This window comes from Vicugna pacos, chromosome 12 (genome assembly GCF_048564905.1).
Source record: "Vicugna pacos chromosome 12, VicPac4, whole genome shotgun sequence".
NCBI classification, from domain to species: Eukaryota; Metazoa; Chordata; class Mammalia; order Artiodactyla; family Camelidae; genus Vicugna; species Vicugna pacos.
In genome coordinates this window covers 61,354,790-61,382,437 of record NC_132998.1, presented here as the reverse complement: position 1 = coordinate 61,382,437, position 27,648 = coordinate 61,354,790, and the positions used below count along the sequence as shown (strand labels likewise).

General features: G+C 52.0%; 1 protein-coding gene and 1 pseudogene across 1 annotated transcript; one reads left to right on the top strand and one right to left on the bottom strand.

Annotated features, from left to right (window-relative positions):
* Window positions 1–744: 744 nt before the first annotated feature.
* BIK (BCL2 interacting killer) lies at window positions 745–16,547 on the bottom strand. The gene is made up of 5 exons (XM_015241683.3): window positions 16,444–16,547; window positions 4,008–4,169; window positions 2,562–2,669; window positions 1,820–1,937; window positions 745–1,224 (listed from the first exon to the last, which is right to left on the bottom strand). Exons 2-5 carry the CDS (start codon window positions 4,160–4,162, stop codon window positions 1,141–1,143), a joined length of 465 nt encoding a protein of 154 aa, XP_015097169.1. The 5' UTR covers window positions 4,163–4,169; window positions 16,444–16,547; the 3' UTR covers window positions 745–1,140.
* A 7,051-nt stretch (window positions 16,548–23,598) lies between these two features.
* Window positions 23,599–25,334, top strand: LOC116277514 (mitochondrial import inner membrane translocase subunit TIM14-like; annotated as a pseudogene).
* Window positions 25,335–27,648: the final 2,314 nt, after the last annotated feature.

Genomic DNA, 27,648 nt, shown 5'->3' with positions numbered 1-27,648 from the left:
CAGAGCCTGGGGGCAGGTGCTTCCTACAGTCTTGAGGCGGCAGGGTCTGATCAGTCTGGCTGGAAGGTGGGGGCGGCTGCACCTGCTGGATCAGGCCTAGGGCTAAGTTGGAGGCGGGAAGGCTCCCCAAACCTGGGCCCTGAAGCGGGCAGGAAGATGAGGCTGCAGAAGATCTGGGATTAGGGGGATAGAATGGGGATGGCGGAGAGCTGGAAGGAGGTGGCTCACCCCAGCCCGGGTTGTGCATGAGGTAGGGGACTGGGGATGGGGAGAGATGCAGCACCGGGGGCGGGGGGGGGTGCTGGCAGGGTCTAGAAACAGCACTGGGTCCAGGTCTGGGGTGGGCTAAGCCCACAGCAAGGGTGACCTGGCCCTCCTGCCCCTGGCCCAGCCCCTTCTCCCCACCACACCTGTGTGAGTATCCACAGACTGCACCTCTCCAGCAGGGAGTGCTGGATGAGCCAACGTGGGGAAGGCGAGCAGCCTGATGATAGGAGGCACTGACAGCCCGAAGGACATAATCTCTAATGGTAGACTTCAGGCACTAAGGTGTGACAAGGAGGAAGTAAACCAGCTTGTGTTGGGCCAAACAGTATGACAGCATTTACAGGTGTGGGAAGGAGCCAGGAGGCGGTGTGATGCATGCAGGCGCACAGGTGGCGAGGAGCACGCCCTGCCCTTCCCTCCCCTCCACAGGCAAACCCAGCCCACACCACAAACCCCCAGAGAGGACCAGAGACTGGCTGGAAACCAACATTTTATTGAGCTCTCCTCACCCCACAGAAATCTATTCCAGTAGATTTTTTTTGCCACGGGCATCACAGACACAGGGGTGTGACCAGCACTCCCCCCGCTGCCGGCTCCTTGACCCACCCACGAGAGGAAGGCTCCTTCTCAGGACAGGCAGACTGGGGCCAGGAGAGCGGGCGCGTTAACCAGTAACAGCCCCAGAGGTATAATGAATTCATCTCTCGTACAAAAAGTTAGTATGATTCTCAGTCGTGTCCCAGCACTCAGAGTTTAAATTAAAAAAAAAAGTCATCAGGAAATGTTAAAAAGACAACAAAACCAACAAGGCCACCTCCAGGGTGGTAGTCGAGGGGGAGGGGCCAGCCCTGCCCCCACACCGACAGGCAGCTGTCAGTGGACGAGGCGGCACCCACAGCTGAGCAGCACCCCCAGCAGCAGGGACAGCACCATCTCGCGCCACGGGCCGGGGAATACCTGTGGGATGAAGATCGTGACCAGTGAGGACCTCCAGTCTGCAGGAGGCCCACTCACTGCAACTCGCCTCCTGCACCTGCTCCATGGACACAAGGACCAGCCAGGCACAGGTGAGAGGGGGTGGTGATGGGGAAGGCCGGGGGTACAGGGGCACCTCTCAGAACTGGAGGGGTCGAGGACGAGCTGGCCAGAAAGATGAGGAGCACAGGAAGGGCAGGTGAGGAAGGTGGCCCTGAGGACACCCCACAAGGGGCTGCTGGTCTGCCAGGAACTGGTGTGATAGAATGAACTGGTGTGAGGGGCTGGTGATGGGCTAGGGGGGAGGGGAGTAGTCAGGAAACCGCCTGGGATAAGAAGCAATTCCTGGGAGAGGGGAAAGCACAGCACAGGTGCTCAAGGATTCAGGCATATGGTCTGTAAGCCAGGAGTCTCACACCCAGAGGCCAGAGGTAGAAATGGGGGAAGCACGCAGGCAAGACAATAGGGAGTGGTGGGGCCTGTGGATCTGGAGAGGGTAGGCCCTATGGAGCAGCGGGTCCACAGCTGTCACAACTTGTAGGAGTGGAAGTCAAGGTCACGAAATCTCAAGGCTTACCCTGCCCCTGCCGGCCAGGAAGTTCCGGAACCTTCTGTTCTCCCTAAGGTTAGTGAGAGCATACATAAAACTTCTATAAACATCTCTCAGGCCTGTCTGGTTGTAGGTGAAAAACAAGCTGGAAGACAAATGGGAGGGAAGCAGGGCCATTACTGCAGGAATAGGGGCCGAGAGCCTTTACTTTAGGTGACAACTGCAGGGAGAACAGGGCCTGTCCGCTCCCACCCACTGCCACCCTGTCCCTTCCCTGGGTGCCTCCACCAATGGCGGCCTCTCTCCATGGACTGTTTCTGGCCCTAAGCTCATTTGAGTTCCGGCCTACCCCACCCCCCACCCCACAAGCTGGCAGACAGGTTTGGACTTGCGTCCCAGAGCTCGCCACAGGGCAGTGCTCGCTGCCCGCAGGCCCACAGAGGCAGGTCCAGGGGAGGAGGAGGAGCTTTGCTCTGAGAGGCCCAGGCTCCTCAAAAGGATGGGTTTCTCCTGGAGACAAAGAGACCAACATCCACCGTGGTCCTGGAGTGTGCAGTCTCTGTCCTCACCTGGGCAGTTCTGTGAGGTCCTGAGAACCTGCAGGGAAGCTGGCAGGTCAGGGAAGCTGACAGGTCAGGGCCGCTGCACCCCGCGCAGACGGCTCCGCCCGCACAGCTGGGCCCACAGCTCTACCTGGGCTCACTCAGTGCTACCCATCATTTTAAGTCAAGATCCTTGTAGGGGCCCTGAGCTAGCAGGGGTTTGTCACCTGTATATGACCATCCAAGGCAGCTCAGCAAACTGGCATAGCACGAACCTCAGCTCCATGTCATCGGCAGTGGAGGCTAGCTGCGCGGCCAACTCGTGGAGGCTGTCACTGTGGGGAGACCACAGGGGAACTAGGGGAGTGGTGTGCTGGTGACCTACAGGCTCAAGTCGGGGAAGGGGTGGTTGGGCGAGGTGGGGGCAAGGAACTCTCAAACTCCCCTCCTCTGGCTCCCATTTTGCTTCGGAAGAAGCCAGTGAGGGCCCATCCACCGGTGGACTCCCTGGAGTGCGGGTCCTGGACCACGGGGAGGGGGCTGCCGGACAGGAGCCTGTCCCAGCTCCTCTTGTGGGAGTGCAGGGAGACAGTGCATGTAACAGCAGTCAGCCTCCTGGATGCAGCCCTCCTTCCCCTCCCAGGACAATGAGCGCCCTGGAGAATCCTGGGAGAGGCCACCCACCTGGTGGGCTTGGTGGGAAAGGTGAGCAGTGAGGCGGGGGCCTCACACTACCCTCCTCATGCGGAGGGACGCGGGGACCTATTCCTTGGTCTTCAATTCTGAAACCTCCGATGTCACCACCCCTTTTCAGAAAGGAGGGGCTACCTGGCCCCCCACTCACTGAATGAATCCTTGATGGAAATGGAGAGGTATGCACTCCCACCCAATCAAAAAGTCCAGCAGGCCCCTCCACACCCCAGGCCAGCTTCAGCCCTGCTCTCGGTGGGGCTGCCCACATTCCATCCCAGTGACCTGGCCGGGAATCCCCAGGCAGATAGGCCTCCCAGCGGCTAAGACTCTGAGCCCCTCCCAGCCTAGCACCGGCCACCTGCCCAGTCTAGGGGGCGGCGCACTAGAGGGCTGGCTGGCATTCAGATGGGAGCTTGCGGTCAGGAAACACGCCCCGGGCTGAATGTCCCCTGCTGTCATCTACAAATGGAGCATGGAGGGGAAGGAGGCAGACTTTCAGGTCCCTCCAGCCCCCAAATCCTGATCAGCCCAAACTTCGAGTCCAGGACCCAATGGCAAAGAGATTCCTGAGGCCTAAAGCAGAAGGGAACCCTGGCGCTGGGAGAACCCCCTCTTCTCGGCCTGCACAGCCAGGGCCAGGAACTGCACCTCAAGTGGCCTCCTAGTTTTCTAACACTGAATCCATCTCTTCAGAGGCCTTGAGGTGATCGTGGTCATGAGGGCCGGGAGGCATCCAGTGTTAAGGCCATTTTGATGGCCAGTGCCCAGGACTGGGAACATGCTGGGTGCTCTGGGGGTCCCTCTGTGAGCTGGTATCAGAGCACAGATCTCCCGTGCAGGGCACCTGCCTTCCTGACCACACCTGGGGAATTTCCACTCTGGAGCCCGGCCTGGAGAACCCAGAGGCTCTTCCACCCAGCCCACAGCAGTCACTGGCCAGGAAAGGGGGTGGGTGGGGCCCAGAGGCCACTGGAACCTACCGGTCAGGGGAGATCTCAGGATCGAACTCCAAGACATCGGTCACCGTCACGCCGGGAACCCCCACAACTTGCTCGTGCAGGGAGCCAGGGCCATGATTTTGCAGGAAGGTGTACAAAAAAAAGAGGTTCCTAGAGACAGGTCTTGCTTGAGACATTTCTTCTCTGGAGGAAAAAGACACAGACTGGATACCCAGAAGTATGTAATCTGGGGTCTCACTCACTAGTCACCTGTCCTCATCTCCCACCTCACCCTACCTCACCTCCACCCCAGGTCCCTCTGGCGTGCATCCTGCTCTGTGCTGGCTGTGTGCCTTTGGCCAAGTCACCGTGCCTCTCTTTTCTCTGCCATACATCCCCAAAGTCAGGGATTTGATGATTCATAGGGGTCCTTGCCGTCTCTCTTGGTGTACAGATCTAAGGCTGTAATACAGGCTCTCTTGGGATTGACCAGCACAAGAAGCCAGCTTCTAAAAATAAACCTAAAGAGGAAGTCATCCACAATTCCAGTTCCCACAGGGATATTGACAGTTTCTAAACACACACACATCACACAAATATTTTCAAAAATTTCAAGAACCTTTTTTCTTTTGGTCTTCTTAAGCGAATTTTATTTGTGTGGTTCTTACAAAGATTGTTGCAATATGATAACCTCCTTTCTGCAAGGCTCACCCCTCCACTCCCCTGGCTCCTTGCTGATAGAACTAGTTTTCTTTGGGGTGGCCCTAAATCGGTGTTCCTCTGAGCCCTGTTCCCACTTCCCCGGCATGCCTTGTAGCTAGTGGTGGGCATGTAACCCGGTTTTGGTCAATGAGGTCTCAAAGTCTGATGTGGGGGTTGAAAGGAAGCAGACAGACTTCTTCCTCCTTGCTGCCATCAACATAGGAGTGAGGGTTGGAACTGCAGCAGCCATTTTATGCTACAGAAGTGTTGAGCACAAGAATATCAAATACAGAGCAGAGGTAGAGTTTGGCTTTTTGATGGCATTGTTGAACAGCCCAAAAAATATTAAGTCACTGCCTGCCTAATTGCGTAAGGAAAAAACCAATTTGTTCAAATCACCACTGAGTTTCTTGTTCCTCACAGCCAGTCTTCCTATTTACAAGTGTGAATTCTCACCTCAGTAAATGTTTACATCATGTGTGATAGCTGGGTAGGACTCCGACCCTGTTCACCATAATTTACCCCCACACTGTATCAAACAGCCTTAAGTCCAGAATATAACGAAGAACGTGGCATCTGTAAGGTATCAGTAGCCTCCCTGTAGGCTGTCTGAGGATTAAATGACTCTCCTTCAAGTACTCTGAGCAGAGCCTGGAACACGTAGGGAGCGGGCACTTAACTGTTCTGACCTCTGTACTTCAATCCATTATTCTTACAATAATTAGTATTATTAATAATTGGCTTACACCCAAGCCTCCTGTTCCCACCTAGGCCAGGGTGGACCAATGTTCATCCCTGAAGTGGACTGCAGGCGGGATGCACACAGGCACCCTGTGAGGGGACATAGAGTAAATGAGCTTGCACTGGCCACGTGCTTCCAGCATTAAAAGGTGATGCCTGGAAATGCAGAGACAGGGCAGGGGCTCGTGGGCACACAAGTGAGTTTCCTGGATCCTCCAGGTGTCTCGGGGCGAGTCTAGACAGGTCACTCTCAACAATGCATCCACACTGCATGCAGAGATGGATGTGACGTCATTGAGGGCGCAGACAGGTATTTGGGGGTCTGGGGCACTCTGGCCTTTGAGAAAGGACACCACATAAGGACAACATTGTTCTAGAGAGAATAGGTGCCCAGAATTTATATCAAAGAGAGATGGCTGTCTCAGTCTCCTAGGAGGGCAACAGTTTTACATCTGTTCCAGATGAAAGCTCAACGTGAAAGGCAGCGCTCGCAGGAGCTGGGGCTGGAGAGATCAGACGTGTAAACACAGCCACAACGGCCACAAAAGAGCCCCGGCCTGACATATGCCACCCGCACCTGTCAGGACAGCACCTTCCCCCGTGGGCTGAAGGGAGCTGTCAGGTCAGACCTGGTGGGTGGGGGGAGGGTGCCCCCCCCCCGGCACCTGAGGCGGGGTGGGGGGAAGGGTGCTGCCACCTGCTGAGGGCACCTGCAGGCCCGACCCAGCGACACCCCCAAACCAGCAGGCCACACGCACATACAGAGGATTTTTCTAAGACCCCTAAAAGGCTGTTAACAACCTAAGACAGCCAGCACAGCTCTCACTCTGGGAGCCTAAATCTTCACACATTTGTTCTAGGAAAGGCTGGGTATCAGTTAAAAGCTATGAGGTGACTCTAAACCCACCTGTGATGCAAAGCTGTTTGAGAACACTTTAGAAAAAGAGTAGATGACAAAATCAGTGTGGTTTGAAGCCATCTTTGCAGCCAGGGTGACCCTCCTCCGTTCCACGTTTAATCAGGGGTTGCTGAGCCAGGGTCACAAACCCTGCTCCCAGGTCCCCCGGGGTCACTGACAACACAGTGCGGGGGGAGGGGGGACCAACACAAAAGGTTAGACAACTTGAATTAACTTCAGTTAAATTTATATTGAGAAAATTGTCAACGTGTCTTAGGAAGTTAGACCAAGATACAAAAATCAATAGCTTTCTACAAGAAAACCAGAAAATACAGTAAACGATAAATACAACTGCAGACACATAAGGTTGGTCAGGAATGAATGTTAAGGTGGCATGCTTAAAATCTTTCATGGAGAAACATTTTAAACTCCATTAAAGGACTTAAAAGACCCAGATAAATGGAGACAGAGGTTGTAACATTGCATAGCTTGTAAGCCATGTGAACTTGAACTTGTGTTAGGCTGGCATTTAAGGAATTGTGACCAGAAGCTCAGGCTCCAGGCCCAAGGGTGTCTATGCAAATAGCCATTTCCCAGGGAAAGCTGCCCCAGCCCTCATTTGCATCTGTCTCCCTGCTCCCTTACCCCTCCACAAACCCCCCACCCCCACCCCCGTAAGGGGCTGTTCTCTTCCCAGAGATGGCTCTTGCTCCTATTGAAACCCCTGCCTCCCCCACAGGCAAGAGGCCATAGGGGTACTTCTGGGCACATGGCTTGAGCCTCACCTTGACCTACTGTCCCAACATCCCTTGTTCCCCAGTAGTCATGCCTAGAATCCTTAGGAACCTTGGGTACCAAATGAGGTGAGGGGCCCGAATCCTACAGGGGCAGGTGCCTCAACAGGGACAGTGACTACTGGCAGCTTGGCCAAGCTGGGGTTGAGGCCCTCGCTGTGTCTGACCAGCTCCAGGGATGGGTGAGCAGTGGAGTGGTGCCCCTGCTACAGCCAGACTGAACTGTTTGGGGGCAGGATCTGTGTCTGCACCTTCATGTGGGTCCCCAGACCCCTCTGGACCTCCCTGAGCTGGCCTAGAATAGACACTAGACTCCCCTCTCCCTGTGCTCATCTGAGCCCTGCACTGATGCTCCCAACAGGCAGGGGAATCATAGGTTAACGTCCTAACCCAACCACTCACTTGCAGTGAGATCTTGGGCAAGACCCTCAGTTTCCTTATCTGTTAAACAGGGATAATGGTCCCAAGCTAATAGGGTTCCTTTTCTAGGCAAGAACCCGCACTGCCTGTCTTACAATCCTGGCTGATGTTGGTATCTACTATTGTCAGACACTGATTTCAGCTCTGCATGTGGATTAACTCTGAAGTGCTCACCACTTAATCCAGTGTCTAAGTCAGAGGAGTGAAGTAATCCAAGTCCTTAGCCCTCTTGCCCCTCCACCAATGCAGAGATCCTGACTGGTATTAATGGAGAAGAATCAGCAGCCAGGCCTGGGCTCGCCTGAGATCTGAGTGAGTGAACAGTGTGGCCGGGCAGGCGGCAGGGCCCCTGCAGCAGCCTACCTGCTCTGGTCCCTCCTAGCTGCCCCTCCGCCCCAGTGCAGGGCCACCGCTGGTCCCTTCCTGTCTGGCCCCGCTCCTGCTGGGCTCTCCAATCTGATCTCCACACAACAGCCTCAGATCTGACCCTGCTACCACTCCACGTGCCCCAGTCCCCTCCGGGAGACATGCTGCACCACGATCAGGACCCCCTTCTACTCCTGGCCACCCAAGCCCTGCCACCCTGATCCTGGACCCTGTTCCCGCCACACTAACGAGCACATGTCCAGACATGCCAGGCCTCTGAGCCTTTGTCTGAGCAGTGCCGCTGGCCACTCTCAGTCTCCTTTGACATCCCCGTTGGTCCCTGCTGGGTGTCCTTGGTTGAGTCAACCTCTGTGCCTCACTCCTTGATGAGGACACTAGCAACAGCCCTTTGGCAGGACTGCTGTGAGGGCAGGGTGATAGATGCCATGTTAATGTGTCCGACACATGTTAATGTGTAAGCAGGTGACAAAACAGGAGCTGCCATTACTACTAATCTCCGCACAGAGCACTGAGGAGATAAATGTTTGTTGAATGACTAAGCAAAGGCAAAGACTGAGGTCACTGCAGCTGCAGATCCAGGAACCTGGACTGGTTTCAAGCATCTATTTTTTTCCAGCAGATTTGCAAACCCTTCTTTGTAGTAGTTTAAAGCCCTTCTTTGGTGAAAGGAAGGCATAGCTAGCCCTGTGTCCCCACCCAGGCTGCAGCCCACACACGCCCTCCTACACACTCAGTGGAAATATCATTTAGGAACCTATTCTCCCTCAAGAGATCGCGATGCAAATCTAACCTTCATGCGAAGGACACGCCCCCGCAGCCATGAGGACACCTGCAGGGCTTGGAAGGGAGGGCAGGCTCTGGACCAGCCAGCCTGCAGTTTCACTGGCTGTGCCTCTTCCACAGACACACTGGGATGGGCACAGCTGCCCTCTCCTTGGAGGGTGGACCCTCAGTCGCCCCAAGCCCAGCCTTCCCTATGTCCCTGAATGCCTGGCAGCAAAGCAGGAACAGGTGATGTCACGTTTGGGGCCGCACCAGTGCCACCTGATAAATGGAGTCTCGAGTGCGAGGCCAGTGGCTGCCGGGTGGACCCAGCTGGAAAGCCCTGGTTCCCAGTCTTTTCCTTCAGGGTTTCCCATCCACACATCACCCCTGTCCCAACCCATGAGCAGGTGATGCCCTGGTTTACATAGCACCCAGTGCTCCAAGCATCAAGCAGAAGAGCCGTGACTTCATCAGGACAGACCCAGGTTCCAGTCCCAACTCTGCCACTGCTGTGTGACCAGGACCAGTCGCCTAGCTCTGAGCCCAGCTCAGAGAGGGCTTCTCCTGCGCAGAAAGAGCACAACCTCCAGGGCTGCTAGGAGAAGTCAAAGATACAACTGTCGCCCATTTTCTGCCACCAAGCATGGCTCCAAAGCTGGTTAAGAAATCAACAGACCCACAAGGGCGTGGGAAACAGCTAGTCCCTGATTCTCTGGGGGTCAATGTGACGACAGCTACCAACATCACAAATGTACACACACCCTTTGATCTCTCCAAGTGTGTCATACATGTACGCCTGCGTGTACCTGGCAGGCACCACCATGCCAAGACCTTGAAGGGAGCTTGTTAACTGTGCTGCCACAGGGACGGACAGAAAAGACAAATTCCTCTATCTGCGCGGATCATCTCCTGGAGGAGAAAGGTGATTGGCAAAGAGGGGCAGGGGCGTCTCTGGGACAAAGGTGGAAGAGACACTTTACTGTGTATGCTTTTGTCTTCCTGAATTATCTGTTCATGCTGATATCAACGATTCAAAAAATAAAGCCAAAGTAATTGTGTTTCAGGTTCATAGCTTGAATTTGAGGTCTGACATGGTGCTGTTTGTCTTAAAGGTCTATTTTAGGAACCAAGCACCCAACCTCTCCCAGCCTCACTCCCCGCCCCTGTGCCCACCCACTCCCTCCCCACCTGGCAGGGGGGGTACGGACTTAGGAACCTGCAGGTGCCCAAAGCAGCTGGTTCGAGGTGGGCGGGGCTCACCTCCCTTAAGTGATGGAGAAATGACCTGGGGAAAAGGAGAGGAGAGAGGGAGAGGAAGGTATTTCAAGCAAAAAGAAAGTTGGAAATTCACCTGCAGGGGTGGAAGGGAGTTGCCCAGTAATCTGGAAAGTGGCAGCTTGGAATGGACACCCCCTCAGTCCCCACTGGCCCCACAGCCCTCTACCCAGCACAGGTGCTGGCCTGATCCACCTTGAACCAGGTGCTGGCATAGCCACCCACTGGGCTAAGCGAGAGATCCAACCTCGGCTTGGCTGGTGTGGCCTCAGGCAAAGGCTGCCCTCTCTGGGCCTGTTCTTTAATGCTTAGTAACCCCACATCCTTTTTATTTGCATCTTCTGAACTCAGCCTCTCTCAGGAGGGGATTTTTGCCCATTTTACTGATAGGGGACCTAGGAGGGCTAAGAATGGCAATTCAGAGCCTCTTGGCCATAGAATCATGTTGCCCACCTCCAGGCTCCAAAAATACCCTGAGCCAGCAGTGTGGCTGATACACTCGGGAGAAAAGAAAACCAGGCAGGCAGCCTTGACAATGACAAAGGTCTTGTTCTGAGGCCTGAATGGTCAGAGTTTTCACTGAATTCGACAGTGGATGGAACACACAGGGCCCTGCATGTAGGGCGGAGAAAGGGCCCAATAACTGGGCATCACCTCAGGCCCATGAGCACAGGACGTGCCTATCCGGCACCAGGCACTCCACAGGTTTAATCCTATGGAGGGGCAACATTAGCCCCTATTTACAGATGAGGAAATAGGGGGGCTTCTCACACACACATTAAACCTGGCCTCAACTCTGGGATACGCTCTTGGCCATAGTTAAGGGTCAAAGTTTGGTGAGAGCTGCTCAGGGCTGACTGGGCTCGGGTCCCCTGGGCCTCACGCGGGCCTGGCCCAACGGGCTCAGGAATGTCAGTGGAAAGAATGATGCAAAACCAGCGCCTCCATCTCCTCCCCAAGCCGACACCTGGGCAGGCTGGCCACCGCAAAAATGGAAGGAAGTGGGCCTCTGTGTAGCGACATGGAAAGAAGCCCTGGTTAGCTGTCCAGTGACAGAGCAAGATAAGGAACCTGCTGTGATGCTGTTTATGCAAACGTTTTCGTTTCACTGGTTACGCATTATTTATGAATGGAAACACTGTGCCAAGGGGCAACGGGCTGGGAGCACACCTGGGTTCTGATCCAGTTTGGCTGTGCCACTCTGGACAAATTCCTTAGCCCCTCTGGACCCCTAATTCTTCACTTGTAAAATAAACATGGTGGGGGAGGGTGTAGGTCAGTGGTAGAGTGCGTGCTTAGCATGCACGAGGTCCTGGGTTCAATTCCAGTACCTCCATTAAAAATAAGTAATAAATAAATAAATAAACCTAATTACCCCCCCACAAAAGAACAAAACAAAAATAAACATTGGGGACAGATCCTTTTATGACTCTCTTGCTCAAATATCCATAAAAATACTCCAAACTATGGAGAAAGTTGTTACAGATTAATAGTCTACATTAATAATTACAGGTTAATAATAATTAATAATCTTATTAATAATGATAATTAAAAAATAAATTTGAAATTGGTTTTAAAAACAGTTTGCTGAGGTCTGAAAGTCTGTGTCCCACCCCAAATTCCTCTGTTGAAAACGTAATGCCCCACGATGGGAAAAGGTGGGGCCTCTTGGAGGCAATTATATCATGAGGGTTCTGCTAATGGGGTAAGTGCTCTTGTAAATCAGGCCCAGGAAAGTCACTCCCCCATCCTCTACCAAGGATAGAGGAAGTCTGAGGTGCTCTGACCTTAGACTTCGAGCATCCAGCACTGTCTGTGGCTTATGAGCCACCCAGTCTGTGGTATTTTGTTAGAATACACAGTTCAATGAAGTGAAAAGAAAACAGGTGGGGGAAACAAGGTGAGGAAAACCTGGAAGGCTAGGTCGGAGGGGGGTTCCCAGACAACCAAGCCCTTGTTGACACCCAGAAGGGAACCCCTGTGCTTCTCCATCACCATTAGAAAGAAGGGTGCCAAGATACGCCTGAATCTGCAGTTTGAAAGCATGAATTTCAAATAAATGCTGAAGAGGGTGTGGAGAAAAGGGAACCCTCCTACACTGTTGCTGGGAATGTAAATTGGTGCAGCCATGATGGAAAACAGTACGGAGTTTCCTTAAAAAACTAATGGAGCTACCATATGATCCAGCAATCCCACTCCTGGGCACATATCTGGAAAAGATGGAAACTCTAATTCAAAAAGATACGTGGTGGCAGTACTTCAATAAAAAAAAATTTTTTTAAAAGAAGGAAGGAAAAAGATACATGCACCCCAATGTTCCCAGCAGCACTACTTACAATAGCCAAGCATGGAAACAGCCCCAGTGCCCATGAACAGACAACTGGTTTAAGAAAACGTGATACATAAATACAATGGAATATTACTCAGCCATAAAAAAGAATGAAATACTGCCACCTGCAGCAACATGGACGGGCCTAGTGACTGTATCATACTAAGTGAAGTAAGTCAGACCGGAAGACAAATATTACATGATATCACTTATGTATGGAATCTAAAAATAGTACAAATGAACTTATTTACAAAACAGAAACAGACTCACAGACATAGAAAACAAATTTATGATTACCAAAGGGGGAGGAATAAATTAGGAGTGTTGGATTAACACATACAAACTATCTACTAAAATAAACAGGGACTTACTATATAGCACAGGAAACTACATTCAGTATCTTATAATAACCTATAGTGATAATGAATCAAAGAATATATATATACTCATATATATATATACACACATACCTGAATCACTTTGCTATACACCTGAAACTAACACAATATTATAAATCAACTGTACTTCAATTGAAAAAAAACATGTATTTAAGTCCCTAAGAATTTAAGTAAAGGACTACACCCTGCTGGGCCCAGACACCGGGGCCTCAGAGAGACGTGGCCTTCGGGGTCCTTTCTTTCAGTTTTGGGTCTCCCTTCAGTGCTCTGAGGGGTCTCAACCACTCACCAGATCCTGACATGGACCCCTCCAGCTGGCAGCCTTGGGGGCTCCAATTTCCTCCCTGGGATAGACCCTCAGCTCCCCAGTGGACTGACTCACCCAGGCCCTTTCACATCCTCAACCTCAACTTTACACCCTTCTTCTGTCCTCCCAAGGTTGGCGTGGGGGACCTGCTTCCTCCTCCAGGCCCAGCCCAGAATCCACCTCCTCCCCACCCTTCCCAGGACAGAATTAATTGCTCCTCATTTGCACTGTCGGAGCACCTTGGGTAAACAGACCTGGATGAGGCACTTAGCCCATTATGGTCTCATTAAATGTTTACATGTCTGTCTGCCCTGGCTCAGAGCAGGCCCCAGTGAACAGGGACAGCCTAGTGGGAAGCAGGCAGTACACTGCAAAACAGAACGAGGCAACTGGACTCACATAACAAGCAACTTCTGGCTGGGGGGATCCTGGACTGGACAACCTCACTTTTAGAGAGGAGGCAGATGCTATGTGCATGGCATACAGTCAGCACTCACTAATGGGAAGCTCTTGTTAGTTGGCACTGGCCTGCCGACCTTGTCAGAGCCGGGATTTCCGGATGCGTCATGGGCTGCACGTGGGAAATCCGGTGCATCTCTGCCCCGCCTCGACAAAGCCGCTTCTGGCTTCTGAGCCACAGACACAGTGACCCTTCCCAGACTGCCAGGTGGGCTGCCCTCTCGGACTCGGTGACCCGGTGTCTTCTCCCACCTCCAGAAAAACAGGTTTACCATGCAGCGCCTGGCAAGCCCAGAGGGTGTTTTGTGTTGTCACATCCTAATATTGACACTAGGAAAATCAGCTGCCCTTTCCAAGCCCGCCCCAGCGCCCTGACCACCAGGCTGGCCTCTCCTGCCTGCCTCAGGGCCAGCGAGGGATTCAGGCCGGGGACTTATTTGCTTACATTCTGTGTTTCTCCCAGGGCCTGGCCCCAACCAACCCATGGCAGGACAAAGAGACCAGGGAATGGCGGCACATGTCCACTCCAGACCCACTGCAGGCTTCCTGGTGGCCGCCAACAACAAAACCCAAGCGTGCCGGGAACTTCCTTGAAACCCCTTGGAATTGTTCTGAGCCGAGAGAAAAACAGTCAGACTCTCGTGGGATCCACTATGTCCGCGGCAGGGGAAGCGAGAAGCCATTAATTGTCTACAGACTTAATGGGTTCACTAAAAACAGGATGCTTTCCAGGGAGAGGGGAAAATACCTCCGAGGTCAGGGTCAAGACCCACCGGTGGATGGAGCCCTTCACCGAGTACCCCCTTCCATTTACTAGAAGATTGGACGTGAGAAAATGGACTAACACTGCTCTCTGGATTCTCAGCAGCTCAGCTTTTACGCCTAATAAAACTTACAGTTAACATACATGAACCCTCTCTCCAGCTTCCTCCCAGAGTGCCCACTAGGGATGCTCCAGTGAGTCTGCTCTCGTGGAGCTGCAGACTAGTATGAAGAACACTAAATGAGAACCAGTAATTTCTACAGTCTTTAGTGTCCTAAAGACAAAATAAGGTCCTAAGCCAGAGGAAGTTGCGGGAAGAGTGGGAGGGATGCGGCTTTCGATGAGGTAGTCAGGGAAGACTTCTCAGAGGAGGCAGCAACTGAGCTGAGATAGCAAAGGATAATGAGTGACATCCGCAAGGACTATGCTAACTACATTATTCCATTTGTTTTAGGCCTCACACACTCCCATGGAAGGTCTCACTGGATCCCTGGAGCTTGGAGAAATATTCCTGCTGAGATAGTTCCCACCAAAAAAAAAGACCACCTGGCAGCCATATTAGAAGGTTAATTAAGTATGTTCCCCACCCTGGAGGACATTCTGAAGCACTGCCTGAAAGCCCACACTCTGGAAGCCAGCTTCCCCAGACTCAGACATTTTTAAACCAAAACCAAGCAAACACGCATAACCTAATGTTGGTAAGGCTAAAGAAGCACCAGCCAAATCAATCAGTGCTGCCCTGTGACCTGGAGGTTAAGATGGTGGCAAGTCCCCAAATCCTGGAGTGAGAAGTGGAAATGAGACGGTGGGGAAGGGGCTAATACTGGAATCCAGGCCACTGAGGGAACAGGTGAAAAACAGTACCAGTGAACAGCCAGAATGTCCCCTTGTAAGGACTCATTCCAAGGGCAGGCCCAAAACAAGTAGAAACAAGGTTTAAGTGTTAACTCCAGGGAAGTCACTAACGGCCATCAGCACTCGGGGAGGCGGTGTGCTCCCCCACACCTGGTCAGAAACCTCTTGGACCCAGAGGCTGAGAGATGGAGTAGCCCATCTAAGACATCACAGCTGGAAAGCTGCTGAGTGAAGAGGTTGGCTTGGTTTCCAGAAAATGGCTCTGGGTTTTTAAGGTAGACAGCCTGCATAATGCCTCTTGAATTAAGTCTCAGTTTCTCCGTCTGTAAAATGAGGCCTCGGATCCTTGGAGGGCGACCAGAAGAGATCAGTCGTCTGTGCCCTCCCTCACATGGGAAAGATAAGGTGATGGCAACGCCCCCTTCCTGGGGAGCTGGAGAGAAGCTTAGGCAGAAAACCCCACCACGTAGGTGCTTGAAAAATGTTACAACAGCAGCAGCAAGAACAACAACATCCCCCCCGCCAGGGTGGCTCCTTCTAGTGAAAATTACAGTAACAATTAACGGTTTACTAAACGATTCGCACCCAAGAGACCCGAGCTCCTGGAAAAAGTGTGAGGAGCCCTGAGGCCCGCAGGCTGAGTCTTGGCCGCCCGGGGCTGGCGGCGGGACTCCTCGCGGTCACCGGATGGAACGCGCCCGGCGGCCACTCCAGCGCTGCGGCGGCCGGCGGTCCCCCCAGGTTTACAAAACCAAGCCCGACGCCTTCCCCGCGGGGCGCACCTGCGCGGGGCGCGGGCAGACGGAGCGCGGCCGCGCCCGCCGCGCGCGCAGTTCCTGTTCCGGACTTCCCCGCGTCCCGCAGCCAGGCCGTCTCCCGCCCTTCGCAGGTGCGCGGCGCCGGGGCGCCCGGGGGCCGGCGGGGACCCATGCCGACGCCATCTTCCTTTTTTGGTGACCGCGCGGCTGTGCCGTCGCGGCCCTGGGCTGGCGGGGTCCGCACCACCGGGGAGGACGTGGGAGCGCGGCCCCGGAGGCTGCGCAGGAGGGAGGAGGAGGGCGATGGGACGTCTGGTGCCCCGGGCGCGGCGGAAAAGGGCCGCCCCATTGCACAGATGCGGAGACTGAGGCCCGCAGGGGCCGCAGTGGCTCCCAACGGGGAACTGGAGCTCCCGCCAGAGACGGGGTGTTTTGGAGCCGGGGTCCCGAGACATCGCCTGCAAATAACGTATCTGGGCGAGAAAAACCTGGGCACGGGACCCCACTTTCCCGCAGCTCGGCGCCCAGGGCAGCCCCCAGGCGCTTACCTGCCGGGTTCGGGCTGGGTGGAGGGGCGGGCCGCAGCCGAGTTAGGGTCACGGCAGGGGCGGCAGGGCTCCGACTCACCTCGCGTAGGTGGTGGCGGTGGCGGTAGCGGTGGTGGCGGTGGTGGCGACGCCCGGAGCGCTGGAACCGAGAGGCGTATTGTCTGCAGCCAGCGGCCCGCGCGCGCGACCATATAAACCGCCCCGCCCAGCCCTGGCCCGCCCCCAGGGGCCGCCTCCCCACCCGATAGCACCGACTCCAGGACCCAGGCGGGTCCGAATGGCAACAGAACTGCTACAAGTGTGATCTGTTTTCTTGTTTACTATCTCTCTGCCTTCTGGGGTCTGCAAGTTTGTTTTGTCGCGTGCGCTGTTTTCCCAGCACAGGCGTGCACACAGTAGGCTCTGGGGAATATTTGTGGATGAATCCACTGGCTGCATTTCGATGTATAATTCCGGATCTTTACATGGATTGCCTCACTCGGTCCTCAAAGAAGTCCTACGGGCTTGGTGGTTTTTTCATGCCCATTTTACCCATGAGGAAACTGAGGCTTGGAGAGGACGGAATGACATGTTAAATGACAGTATGAATTCAGTGCTCAAATATTCTCGCTCTTTGTGCTGGCAGCTTCAGGACTTAGATTTTGTTTGGGGTTTTAAAATTCTTTTTCTATTTTTTAAATGGTGGTAAAATGCACATAAAACTTACCATCTTAACTATCTGTAAGCATACTGTTCAGTGGTATTAAATATATTCCTAATGTTGTGCAACCATCACCACCATACCTCTCCATAATTCTCCATCTTTCAAAACAAACTGCATACCCACTAAACAATAAGTCCCCATTCCTACCTCGCCCACCCCTGGCAACCATCAGGAGGTAAGTATGTTTAAGTCTTGTTTCAGAAATGTGAAAACTAAGACTCAAGCTTTGGCAGAAACAGCATCCACAGCATCCTACCCAAGCCTGGGGTCTTCCCTGCCCTACTCTTTCCCACCCCTCATCCTTCCAGGTGCATCATCCACATACCTCCCTTCCTGGGCCTTCCGTAATGGGGTGGGGGGCAGCCCGCCCTGCCCTGGGGCTCCTGAGCCAAGAGGGAAATGGGTGGCAGAGAAGGGCCCCCAAAGCTCCGAGGAGGGAGGAGAAACCTGGAAGTTTCCAGGGCTGCAGTGGTACCCAGTCCTGGGGTGGGTTAGGGACCGATAGGGTCTCAACTCTCCAAAATGTTATTGCTGGAGGGTGTTGGAGGTGGAGGAAGGCGGAGCAGAGCAATGGGATTACAAAGTAGCTGTTGGCCCAGGAACATAACAACAGGGCTTGTTTACCTCAGTCCTGCTGCCTCGGAAGGAGGAACGGCAGCGTCGGGTAGCTCCCCTCTCCCTGGTTCTGCCATTTGCTAGCTGTTGGGGATCCCTTTGCCCCTTCTTCCTACCTCTGGAGTGATGACACTGACATGTATTTTTCCTTCATTGTTCTCATCTGTGAAATGGGATGACAGCATGCCCCCCCCACCCCACCACACACTCTATAGGGTTGTAGGAAGGATCAGAGGAGATAATCCTCAAATGTTTAGTAAACTCCCAGCAGAGTTTAAGCTTCAAGGCCCCTCCCTCCCTCTCTCCTGGCCTCTTCTGATTTTGTAATCCTTTCTTTAAGGGCCTCCCAAATTCCATCAGCTCCAAGCTCACATAGCCCGGCATGCCCTAGGCCCCTGATAGGCATAGGGTGCTCCAAAATAGGGGCCTCTCTCCAAATGTGCTCTGCCATGGAAACTGAGACTCAGAGAGGGGAAGCCAGGGCCTGGTCTCACGGGCCAGAAGGACCTGATGTGTGCAAGAGTGCTTCCAGAGGGGTCTCGAGGCTGAAGGCATGGTGCCAGGCATGTAGTAGGTATTCAGTAAATATTAGCAGAGCAGATAGAGGAGGGAGGATAGTTTGGGGACAGACGTGCCCAAGGGAGAGGTGGGTGAAAATATTCACCTTGTAAGGTCCCAAGATAATACGCAGGTCAAATGGACAGGAGGAGGCAAAAACCTTTTGAATTAAGAACTGGGCCTGTAGAAGGCCTTGGCTTCCTATCAGTCCTGAAAAGGAGTAGACAATAACAATAACAAACAATAACAACAGCAGGTGCCATCATCTCTTCAGATCCCTCAGTCCCAGGGCTAAGCACTTTCTCTTGTCACCAATAGTCCTTACAGTTGTCCCATGCTGCAGACACCAGCACACCCACAAAGGACCCATGTACAGGCAAGAGAGGACTTGTGGCCCCATTTTTCAGATCAGGAAACTGAGGCTCCAAATAAGGAAGCCACTTGCCAGAGACCACCCAGCCCATGAGCAGTGGAGGCAGATTCAAGGCTGGATCTCCCTACTCCTCCTGCAGTGTCCTTCCCACCCTCCCATTGCTGGCCTCCAAACCTCCAGGGCCTCAGTTTCCCCCTCCCCATTGGGATGTGCTGGCCTGTCCCACTCTTTGTGAAGTTTCCCACCTCGCAAGGGTTGCTGTGAGGATGAAAGCACAGGAAGCCCTCAGCTTGGTGCCTGGTGCACAGTAGGTGGTCTGTAAACCCAGAGCCTGTTATTGGGGAGGAGGGTGGAGCTCAGTGGTAGAGTGTGAGCTTAGCATGTGTGAGGTCCTGGGTTCAATCCCCAGTACCTCCATTAAAATAAATAAATAAACAAACAAACCTAATTACCACCCCCCCAAAAAACCCCTAAAAATAAAAAAAAAAATACAGCCTGTTACTGAAGAGGTGGTTTAGGAACTGGTAAAGATTTTGACATGTTCACAAAAGAAATTGTACCTCAGAGATGCATCATCTATTATATGAAATAACACACTTTACAAATCAATGTGTCTAGTACAATCCCACATTAAAAAAAAATCCATATGGAAAAGTCTGGAAGGAAACACGGCATGGCAAAATGGGAATGTGGTCACCTCCAGGCATAAGGATGATTGGTGGTCTCATGTTCTGCCTCATGTTTTTCTGTATTTTACCGATGTGTATTAATTTCTGTTAATATCAGAAATACGTCACCTTTTTAAAAAAAAGAAAAGGAAGAAAATATGTCTGGTCTTGCCTCAGGCTGGAGCTGAGTCAGAGAGAAAAGCAAATGCCTAGCTCCAGGTGAGACAAAACCAGGACAGAGTACGCGGTGGGTCTCAGACAGAAAGCGTTGGGCCTCAGGGGAGGGAAAATAAGAGCTGGGGTCCTAGAGAGGATGCAGGGATGTAAAGCTGCCTGGAGGAGGAGGTATTTGGGGGCACCCTGGAGAAGGGGCTGGATTTCAACTGGGACAGAAAGGTGGGTTTGGCCCTATTGTCCTGTGAGTACCTGGGAGCCATGGAAGGCTTCTGAGTGGGAGAGTGACTAGATCTTTGGGAATTGGAATCTGGCAACCATGTGGAGAGGCATTGGAGGGGAAATGATGCCTGCAGTCTCTGGGAGTGCCTAAATGGGGCCATCCCAGCCTCCATCCAACTGGTGGAAGTGCCCAGGCTGCCCCTCCCCCTGCAGCTCCACCCCCTTCACTCAGTGTTCTGCACATCCAGCCTGTACTCACCGCACTCCCTGGTCAGTGAGGTCCTCTGTGGACAGAGCTGTGGTGAAGCCTCTGGGAACCGTCTTACGTCCTCATTTTACAGGCAAGGAGACTGAGGCTCAGAGAGGCCAGCTGAGCTGCGGGGTAGAGAGGCGTGGATGCTGAGGGCGGAGAGGTGGGGACTTCCCTTCCCAGGCCTAAGGCATCGGAGCTTCGGTGTCCCTCACTTACTGGGAAGTGGAGGGGGGGCAACCCCCAAGTCACGCGTCATCACTGTCTGGTCACCCCGTGCTTGGTGGGGCTGCTGCTTCCCTTCTTCCCTTGCTTGCTTTATCTTCCTCCGCAGCACCTTCTGCTGGCTCATATTTATTAATCTGTTTACTTGTCTGTTGTCTGACTGCCCGCCCTGCACTGGGACTAAGGTGGACTCGGCTTGTTCACAGCTCAGGTAGTTGGCACTCCGTACACACCTGCTGAGAGATGCTCGTAGGGGATCATGGTGTGGAGTTTCCACTGGGCACTGGGTTCAGAGACCCGGGTCAGGCCAGCCCTGCTTAGACTTGCTGCCGGGCAGGCGTGGGCTGACTCTACACAGGACAAGGCAGGGCCATGTGACCACCTGTAGCCATGGGGGCTCCTGGCTGCAGGGTCTGGATCCAGGCTGTGTGACAGCAGAGCCCCACCAAGAGCTGGGACAAAGGGGTCTGAAAACAGATGGCTAAGGCCCCCAGGAAAGCAAATAAAGAACAGAAGTGGGCAACCAACAGACTTCAAGGAAGCGCCTCCGTCTCTACATCCGATGTGTAAGAGGCACTTCAGGAAAATGCAGCCAGTGAAACTCACCTCCGCCCCAACGTGCATCTCCACAGGCGTCCTCTCCGAGCTGACGGTGGCTCTGTGTTTCCAGGTGCTCTGGCCAAAGACCTTGATGTTGTCGCCGACCCCTCTCTCTCTCTCTCTCGTGCTCCACCCCTGCAACGCAGGCCAGGCATGGGGACTCGCTTCTAAGGACTGTAACATGGCTGAACCGGAATTTCCAAAGCCAGATGCTGAAAGGATAGCTCTTGTCTGGCTCTTCCCTCTTGGATCACTCACTCTGGGGGAGGCCAGCTGCCCACATGAGGACACTCAATGGAGTGGAGAGACCCTCGTGGGGAGGAACTGAGGTCTCCTGCCACCAGCCAGCACCAGGTGCGTGAGCCCTCCAGGAAGTGGGTCCTCCAGCCCCAGTCAGGCCTTCAGATGACTACAGCCCTGGCCCATGAGTTGACTGCAGCTTCATGAAGACCCTGAGCCAAAACCACCCAGCTGAGCTGTTCCTGAATTCCTGACTCACTTCAACTGTGAGAGATAATACATGTTTACTGTTGTTTTAAACCACTAGATTTTGCCACAGTTTGTCATGCAGTGATGGAAAACTCATATACCCCACATCTGATTCACTAACAAATGCTGTCGGCATTATCTGTAGAACACATTCAGCATCTGACTGTTTCCAGGAGATCTCCAGCCTGGATTCTTGCAGTAGTCCTCTCACTGGTTTTCCTGCTTCCATTCCTGCCCCTCTGTGGTCCATACTCAACACAGCAGCCTGAGTGATGAGATTCAAATGAAACTCAGATCGTGTTCCTCCATTGTTCAAATCCCCCTGGACTCTCTGTTTTACACAGAGTAAAAGCCAAAGTGCTCAAGACCTTACCTAATCCAGCCCAATTTTACCTTTTTTGGCCTCATTTTCCATTACTGTCCTCATTGCTCACTCCATTCCAGCCACACCGGCCTCCTAGCTAGTCCTCAAACACAGGTTCATGGCTGCCTCAGGGCCTTTACACCTGCTGTTTCCTTGGCCTGGATTGCTCTTTCATTAGATACTGCAAGTTTGTCCTCTCTTCTTCTTAACTCTTAGCCCAGATGTCGTCTTCCCTGCAAGGCCTTCCTGGCAATCCCATTTACCACTGAAATCCTTGGCTCCCTGGAGTATTTTTATTACTCTCCCCTGCATGTATTACCTCTCACACACTCTATATTTACATTGTAATTTTATGTATCATCTGTCTCCCTCAACTGGCAATATAAGCTCCACAAGGGCAGGCATCTTTGCCTATCTTTTTCCCCTTTTATTGCTGCTATAGTCACAGAGCCTAGAACAATGCCTGACATATACTGGGCTTTTCAAAAAATATTTGTTGAAGACAGCAATAAAGTACAAATGGCTGAAACACGAATACAATGAGGTAGTTACAGGAATGATTACAGAAATGTGATTGAAAACATTGATGAGATGCCCCTTTTTCACCCAGTAGGGAATGTTTCAAAAGATCATGATAACTGAGTGAGAGTGGGCAATGGGAAAGCAGCCTTGGGCCCTCTCTGTACGGGGTGGAGGGGAGTGTATGGGTTCCACAAGGACACAGTGCCTGGCACAGAGAAGATGTTCAATAGAAACTGGCAGAATGAACATACGAATAAAAGAATCCTTCTGGAATCTAGAACAAAAAACTTAAGAATGTGCATTCCTTTGGGAGCCAACAATTCCAGTTTCAGGAATTTTCCTGCAAACATAATTAAACTGCTGGGGAGACCACAGCAGACAGACAGAAGTTTTCGGCTCTTATGAATCCTGTTGTCTAAATGACAAAATCAAATACGGGGAAAACCTACGCATCCATCAGCAGGGGGTAAACAGCGCTATACCACACAGCCGTTGAAAGTCTGAGGTGGGTCCACACACGCTAACACGGAAACACATCTGTACCTGGGCTGTGGTAAGTGAGATAAACAGGTATGGAGTAAGTATAATGTGAACTGATTTACCTTGAAGAGTATTTTTCATTTGTCTTTAAAGTTCTGTGAAGTACACAGTAGAAGGTCAGGAGTGGTGAACAGGTGTGGATGTTATTAAGTGGTCTTTTCTTTCTCTTGTACATCATTTGTAGCTTTTGCAACGAACATGTATTATGTTTCTAGCCATACAACAGTAACTTTTTGGTAGACATTATGGTGAGTGAAAGAGGCCAGATACCAGAGAGAACATACTGTATGATTCCGTCTGTATGAAGTTCAAGGCCAGGCAAAACTAATCTGTGTGGTAGAGGAGGGGTGGGTGTTGGCTGGGAAGGGGCAGGAGGGAACTTTCCAGGGGGTGATGTGGACGGTGGTTGCGAGGCTAAAGACACAAGTAAGTATACCTTGAGCTGAATGCTTAAGATTTACACACTTTGAGGTATGTAAATTTAAAACTCAATACTACAAATTAAAATTAAATAAAACAAAGCACAATGACTCAGACTGGAAATAGCCAAGAGTGAGGATTTTAATCAGGACCCAGATTTACAGCTGCCAGTGGTACTTGGCAGGCTGAGCCCAGGGTACAATGAGAGAAGCCCATGGTGCTGGTGACAAGAGTAATATCACAATTGAAAACAGAACCAGTGCATTTCAGAGAAGATTAAGAGGCTTAACCAGCCAGAGCCACGGCAATTTAATAGACACGCGCTCAGGCCAAAAATCTAAATGGCCCGTGTGACCGAAATAACCTAATCTCATGTAACCTGTCAGGGGGACGGAGAACAGGCCTCCACTCGGTCACACAATTCCAGGAATCCAGGGTCAGGGAGCGGGTGATATCTGCCCCTGAAGCATTGTGGAGACCCTGGGCGGCAGGCTGTGGACATCCTGCAGTGATGGCCACCACTGTCCCCTGCCAGGGGCAGGCTCACAGCCCCAGGTTATCGCTCAAGTCAGGTCTGGCAGGAGGGACGAGGCCCCGTGGGTGCCGGCAGGAAGGAGCCCCCGTCCTGCAGAATCTCCTTTCACCCAGAAATAACATCCCTTCTGACAGCTGAGTTTATCAGCACGATAGCAGATTTTCTCAAAACAATAACAGCAGTCCCAGCCGCTCACTCGGCCCGCGGTCAGCACGACGGCTGGCCACGCTGTCGGCGGCCGCTGCTGTCCACACCTCCACTCTGGGGGAGGAAGACCTGGTCTGGAACCCGTGAGAGGGGAGACCGTGTACGCTTTCACCCGCCTGCACCCTGACACTGGGCCCTCGGTAGACATCTGTTTCACAAATGAGTGTATTTTTCCCATCACCTGCCAGTTTCATCCTCGCAACAACCCGATGGGCTAAGAACTGGAGGTCCACTTTACAGAGGAGGAAACTGAGGCCAGGCAGGTGAAGGGGTGTGCCTGAGTCAGGACCCAGTTTCTCATTCCAGGCCCCTGGGTCTTCCTGTTTCACACACCTCCTGAGGGTGGCCTTGAGGATGCTGGAGGCTCTGAGGGTGGAGCATCGGTCTGTGTATCAGCAGGGCAGGGCCCAAGCAGGGTGGTGGGCTGGTGCTGGGCTCTGTAGATACATTGAGCAGCACTGGGGTCCATCATGGCTTCAAGGGACTGGATTGGGGCACCGTCAAAATCCTTGAATGGTCCTGGCTGGAACCTTGACAATGGCAAGCTGGCCTCCTTGGTGGCAGCGTGAGTCAGGCAGGCCATTCAGTGCCAGTCACAGCGGGATTGATAATGTTAATGGACTTTGTAGACTTTGTCAAGTTATTGACAGCTTTCAAGCCTCAGATGCCATATTTTAAAAGTGGGGATATACCCACTAGGACCCCTGCTATTAAACAACAATGATAGCAGGAAGTACGGATTGGTGGGGATGCAGAGGAACTGGAACCCCTGTGCCCTGCTGGTGGGAACATAAAATGCTGCAGCCAGGGCAGTGGAGTGTAGAGCTGGTGGCTGTGGCCTCCGGGCTGGAATGAGCCTGACTCCTGGTGGAGGCCAGGGAGTAGCAGTTGGACTGACCATTGCTGTTGCAGGATTTGCAGATCGTTTTATGCTTTACAAGCCATGAAGCATATGGAGCCTCAGGTAAAACAAGGTTTTTAAAGTCTACCAACGAGGGGAGAGTATAGCTCAGCGGTAGCGTGCCTGCCTAGCATGCACGAGGCCCTGGGTTCAATCTCCAGTACCTCCATTAAAATAAAAATAATAAATAGATAAACCTAATTACCTTCCCCACCAAAAAACAAAACAAAACAAAGTCTGCCTTCAGGGCTGGCTATCCCAGAGGTGAGCTTGAACCCGAAATGGGTGTAAGCCAGGGGGTGGGTATAGCTCAGTGGTAGAGCGCCTGCTTAGCATGCGTGAGGTCTTGGGGTCCAGTCCATTAAACAAATAAATAAAATTAAAATAAAAATTATCACATATCTAGCCCCTTAAACAGCAAATTTTTCAAAAAATACTAGCTGTCAGTAATAAAGGAAAAACAAGAGATGCTCATCGATGAATTATGCTTGTAAATCACCCAGTCAAGGAAGAATCTCCTTATATGGCAGCCAAGATCAATAACACTAAAGACTTACTATGAGGTAATGCTAAGAAATTAAGTAAATGTATGATGAATTTTTAGTTCTTATTCACTTATGTATATGACTGCCAGCTTTTTAAAATAAAACGTCTCAAAGCTAAAAAAAAATAAATGGTGTAGCTACTGTGGAAAACAGTATGGCAACCCTGCAAAAAATGAAACAGAATTATCATAGGCTCCAGCAGTCCCCTTTCTGGGTATGTATCCAGAAGAGTTGAAAGCAGGCTCTTGAACAGGTATTTGAACACCCATGTTCAGAGTGACATTATTCACAATAGCCAAAAGGTGGGAATAAATGTCCATTGACTGATAAATGAATAAACAAAATTGTACACCATACAATGGAATATCATCCAGTCTTAAAAAGGATAAACATTCTGATATGTGCTACAGCAGGGATGGAACTTGAGGACATGATACTGAGGGAACTAAGCCAGTCCCAAAGAGAGAAATTCTGAATGATTTCACTTACCTCAAGCACCTGGAGTGGTCAGATTCCTGGAGACAGAAAATAGATTTCCAGTCAGGGTGGTGGAGAAGTAGGACCCTGAGCCTACCTCTTCTCACGAGCTCAACAAAACCACTACTGACTGCTGAACAACTGCTAACAAAAAAGACTGGAAGCTACAAAAAAAGATCTTCAACTGCAGACATAAAGAGGGAACCACAGCAGGACAGTAGGAGAGGTGCACTGGTGATATAATGGGGCCCATACCCCCCGGGCGGGCAGCCCACAAGCTGGACAATAATTACACCGCAGAGCTTCACCCACAGGAGTGAGAGCTCTGAGCCCCACATCAGGCTCCCAGCCCGGGGCTCCAGCATCAGGAGGAGGAGCCCCCAGCATGTTTGGCTTTGAAGGCCAGTGGGGCTTAATCGCAAGAGCTCCACAGGACTGGGGGGAACAGAGACATCACTCTTAAAGTATACACACAAAATCTCATGCGCAACTGGGACCGAGGGTGGAAGCAGTGGCTTCATAGGAACTTGGGCCATATTTGCCTGCTGGTTTTGGAAGTTCTCCTGGGGAGGTGGGAGGTGGCTGTGGCTCACTCTGGGGACATAAAAGCTGGTGGCAGATGGACTGATGTTTGGGGAGCAATCATTTGCATGAACTTTCCTGGAGGCTGACATCTTGCTTGGGTCAGTAGCACCAAGATATGGCCCTATTTGTCATTTTATCATAAAGGAGGTCTCCCAGTTTTTCCACAACATGGCACAATCTGAGGCTGGAGAATTAACAGCCAAGCACACCTTGGACCCTAATGAGAAAGTTCTAGTATAGAAATCCAGGGCGGCGTCTTCAGAGCAGAGAGAGCTGGTTCAGTCCCTGCGCTGCCTCTGTGGGCTTCAGTGCGGGGACGCCTCAGGCCAGACAACTAACTGGGTGGGAACACAGCTCCACCCATCTGCAGACAGGCTGCCTAAAGACTTCCAGAGCCACAGCTGCCTCTAGACACGCCCCTAGATATGACCCTGCCCACCAGAGGGCCAGTAAGCAGGCTCCGGATCCTCCTGCCAGGAAACCTGCACAAAACTTTATTCCAGCCTCACCCGCTAAGGGGTAGATACCAGAAGCAAGAAAACAATCCTACAGCCTGTGGCATGAGTCCACAAATGCAGGCCAGACTCTACCCTGGAACCCGCTGGCCCCCGGCCCTTGGGTGACATGAGAAGAGGGCAGTGCTGGGACCCATAGCAGGTCACCTACAGAGGGCCACTTCTCCAAGGTCAAGAAACATAGCTAACCTACCACATACACAAAAATAGAAATAGAATTTTAGACAAAAATGAGGTGGCAGAGGAATACGTTCCAGGCAAAGGAACAAAGTAGAATCCCACAAGAAGAACTAAATGATGAGGAGATAGGCAATCTACCCAAGAAAGAGTTCAGAGTGATGATCGTGAAGATGATCAGAGAACTTGGGAGGAGAATGGATGCACAGAGCGAGAAGTTAGAAGTTTTTAGCAAAGAGTTAGAAAATTTAAAGAACAACCAAACAGAGTGGAAGAACAAAATTACTGAAATGAACAATACACTAGAAGGAACCACAAATAAACTAAATGAGGCAGAAGAACAGATCAGTGAGCCAGAAGACAGAGTAGTGGAAATCACTACTGCAGAACAGAAAAAAGGAAAAAGAATGAAAAGAAATGAGGACAGTTGGAGACCTCTGGGACAACATGAAGCTCACTAGTATTTGCATTATAGGGGCTCCAGAAAGAGAAGGGAGAGAGAGAAAGGACCTGAGAAAATATTTGAAGAGATAATAGAAGACAACTTCTCTAACTTGGGAAGGGAAATTGTCACCCAAGTCCAGGAAGCGCAGAGAGTCCCATAAGAGGAACACACCAA